The sequence below is a fragment of the Cicer arietinum genome, chromosome 5 (assembly GCF_000331145.2).
Source record: "Cicer arietinum cultivar CDC Frontier isolate Library 1 chromosome 5, Cicar.CDCFrontier_v2.0, whole genome shotgun sequence".
NCBI classification, from domain to species: domain Eukaryota; kingdom Viridiplantae; phylum Streptophyta; class Magnoliopsida; order Fabales; family Fabaceae; genus Cicer; species Cicer arietinum.
The window spans coordinates 52,812,807-52,815,772 of NC_021164.2; the positions used below are offsets into that span (position 1 = coordinate 52,812,807).

General features: G+C 34.1%; 1 protein-coding gene across 6 annotated transcripts in view; it reads right to left on the reverse strand.

Moving 5' to 3' along the window:
* Positions 1-776: 776 nt before the first annotated feature.
* LOC101492457 (uncharacterized) overlaps positions 777-2,966 on the reverse strand; it is a 14,172-nt gene continuing 11,982 nt past the window's right edge. For all 6 annotated transcript variants that reach the window (XM_073369306.1, XM_027336263.2, XM_073369307.1 and 3 more), the window contains 4 exons: positions 2,492-2,811; positions 1,748-2,407; positions 1,092-1,649; positions 777-1,007 (listed from right to left, as the gene is read on the reverse strand). In XM_073369306.1, the coding sequence (XP_073225407.1) occupies positions 1,002-1,007; positions 1,092-1,649; positions 1,748-2,407; positions 2,492-2,811 (1,544 nt within the window). In that variant the 3' untranslated portion in view covers positions 777-1,001. The remainder of the gene's footprint in view (positions 1,008-1,091; positions 1,650-1,747; positions 2,408-2,491; positions 2,812-2,966) is intronic.

Below are 2,966 nucleotides of genomic sequence, written 5' to 3' on the forward strand. Positions count from 1 at the left end.
CACTCAAGATTCCTCATAAATAAGTATTTTTCATATTTTTCAATAAATTTAAATTCATTGTAATAAGAATTATTGGAATAAAATTTTATTTGTTACATTAAGAAATAGTAAAATAAAATTTTGAAACAATTCATTCGACAACATAATTATTTCTAATGTCTTTTAAAAATAAAATAAAAAAATCTATTAATGAAAACTTTACGATCTTTTTATAATTTCACATCTCATACCTTAACCAAAGTTGTAATTTACAAAAAGATCGAGTTTTACAAGTCTTATACCATAATACTACTAAATTTCTACTTTGCATCAAAAAATTAGCATTACGACTCAACAAATGCTTGGATTATCAAAACAAGTTTAAAATTTGTTGAAACATGCTTCTACATATTCGAGAAAGAGGCTACGGGGACCTTTAATATATTGAAGTGCAAATTTGGATTTGCAATATTTCACATGTTTGTGATCAGTGTATGTGAGTTTCGTCACTAAGTATCGATTAAAAATACCTTTATATTTTATTTGTTATGTACTACAAAAAATACAATTTTTATATTTCAAAAACAAATTTTTATTCTTTTGCATAAATGAAAATGTGTATTTTTCTCTAATTAAACAAATATTAATTCTAAAATTCTATTAACTTATTTACATACATAATAATTAATTACATATTACCCGCACAAGGTGTGGGTTAGCATCTAGTTTAATATTGTTATGAATCCAAATATAATGATTGTTATAAACATTCAAAATACTTAAACAATTTCAAAATATAATACTTAACAAATTCAAAATATTATAAACATCCAAAATTCCTATTATCCAAATATTGTTTACATATCCAAAATATTAGCAAAATAATGTTATAGTACTACATTTATCCAATCTCTACCACCACCTCTCTTAGTCATCAACATCACAATTAACTCATTGACGAGTTCAATGTCATCAGGTAATACCAATTAACGACCAAGAAGCTTTTCTGCAATTTGTAATGATCAACCCTACATTAAAATACATTAAATAATTTAGTTAAAACAATAAATGACTAATTAATCTAGTTATGTTATAAATTTGAATACCATTACCGTTATATTAGCAGTAGATGGAACATCGTGAGTAGATTTTGCAACCGAAAGACCAACATGAATTGGTTCTCTCCGAATGATGTATGGATGAGAAATTCTGTTAAACCACTCCATGTAATCGTTTGTGCAGTCTGCAGGTCCCTGTACAACTGCGCCAGCATCAACTACATGTAGAGCGTATTGCGTAAAAATTATGTCTATTTCTTCTAGTGTGGTCGTCTGACCTATTATTTCTAACGGTGAACGAGGAATCGTTTGGACATGACCATATTGACGCAATACCCTGTCAGGTAGATGTGCATACATCTTCGGACCCCACCGTATCCATCCTCTAAATAAACAAACATCCTCAAACGGTCGCCTAAGTCGATGCTCTTTGTACGGCGTCCAACATATCTGATCAACATGAATCTCATCAAGGACTTTCCTAAATGGAAGAACCAAACCCTTATCTCTCTTCGGCTTCCATCGAAGTGCTCTAGGGTTGGCCTCAACATATCTAGGTAAAGGTCTACAACAATCTACACATAAAGTCGGGAAATGCTCATAAACCCAAGCCTAAACACATATAATAACATACCATTAGATTAGAATTAATAATATCATTAGTTTAGAATTAATAACATATCAACACAATAAACAACCATTGAGTTTACCTGTAAGAGTGTCAAATACCCAGAAATCGTTCTGGTTTGATGCATACTAGCTTCGCGGAGATTGTCATATAAGTAAGCAAGAGCAGCAGCACCCCATGCATATCCCCCACATGAGTTAAGATCTCGGAAGCACTCTAAGTAGGCAACACTAACTGCGAAGGCACTCTTGTCGCTAAAAAGCGTGCAACCAACCAAAAATAGTAGAAATGCCCTCGCAGCCATCTCCCAGTGCTGGTCACGACAGCGCTGATGGTATAATTCAAGTAGCCAACTATATCGAACTGTGGTTGTTCGTGTGACATTAAACTCAGCATAAGCATAAGCTTTAGTAACTCCAAGAAGTTCAGTTAATAAATTTGCACTGTCATCTTTGTTAAGTACATTCACACTAAAGAATGCACCGGTGATAGGTATATGCAGAAGAGATGAGACATCATCCAGAGTAATCGTCATCTCCCCAATTGGAAGATGGAAGCTGTTGGTGTCTCGATGCCACCTCTCTACAAAAGCAGATATGATCCCTTTGTCGATCATTTCGTAACTGCATTTTAGTAATGAATATAATCCTGAACTCTTAACCAGTTGTTCCACTTCTTCATGTTCAATTACAACTTCTTTCAATTTTTTTCCATTGCTAAATACCCTTAGCTCTCCACGATCCTAAAACAAAAAAAAAAGCGAAAAAATATTGATTAAAACATATTATGACAACTATTAAAAATTTAATATGATCGAGAAAATCACCACTCCATCCCAAAGTCGAGTAGCCACATGATCACCAAATGTCCTAAGAACAGACTTGTCAATCGGACCACCAGGATATCCATCAACCTGTGGAGGTTCATCTATGTGATCTGGTTGGGCGTGATGTTGTGTTTGCTCTACCTGTTGGATATCCTCTTTTTGTTGGGCCTCTTGTTGTGCTTGTTGTTGTTGTAATCGTCGTTGTTCCTGTTGAGCTCGCCACTCCCGCCTCTCCAGTTGCACTTCATGCGGCTCCTCAAGACGTTGAGCCTGTGCAGAAGCGGTTGGTCTAACACAACGACCCTCATGATTAGCAGTACCTTCATCATTAGATGTATCATTAATTATAACTCGACTTGCTCTATCTGTAAACATAGTGTGCACCATTTCTGGATAACCATATCATAATCAAAATAAAAACACAATCAAATATGTTGTGACACAATCTCTGTTCACTTACGCAAACTCACTCTTT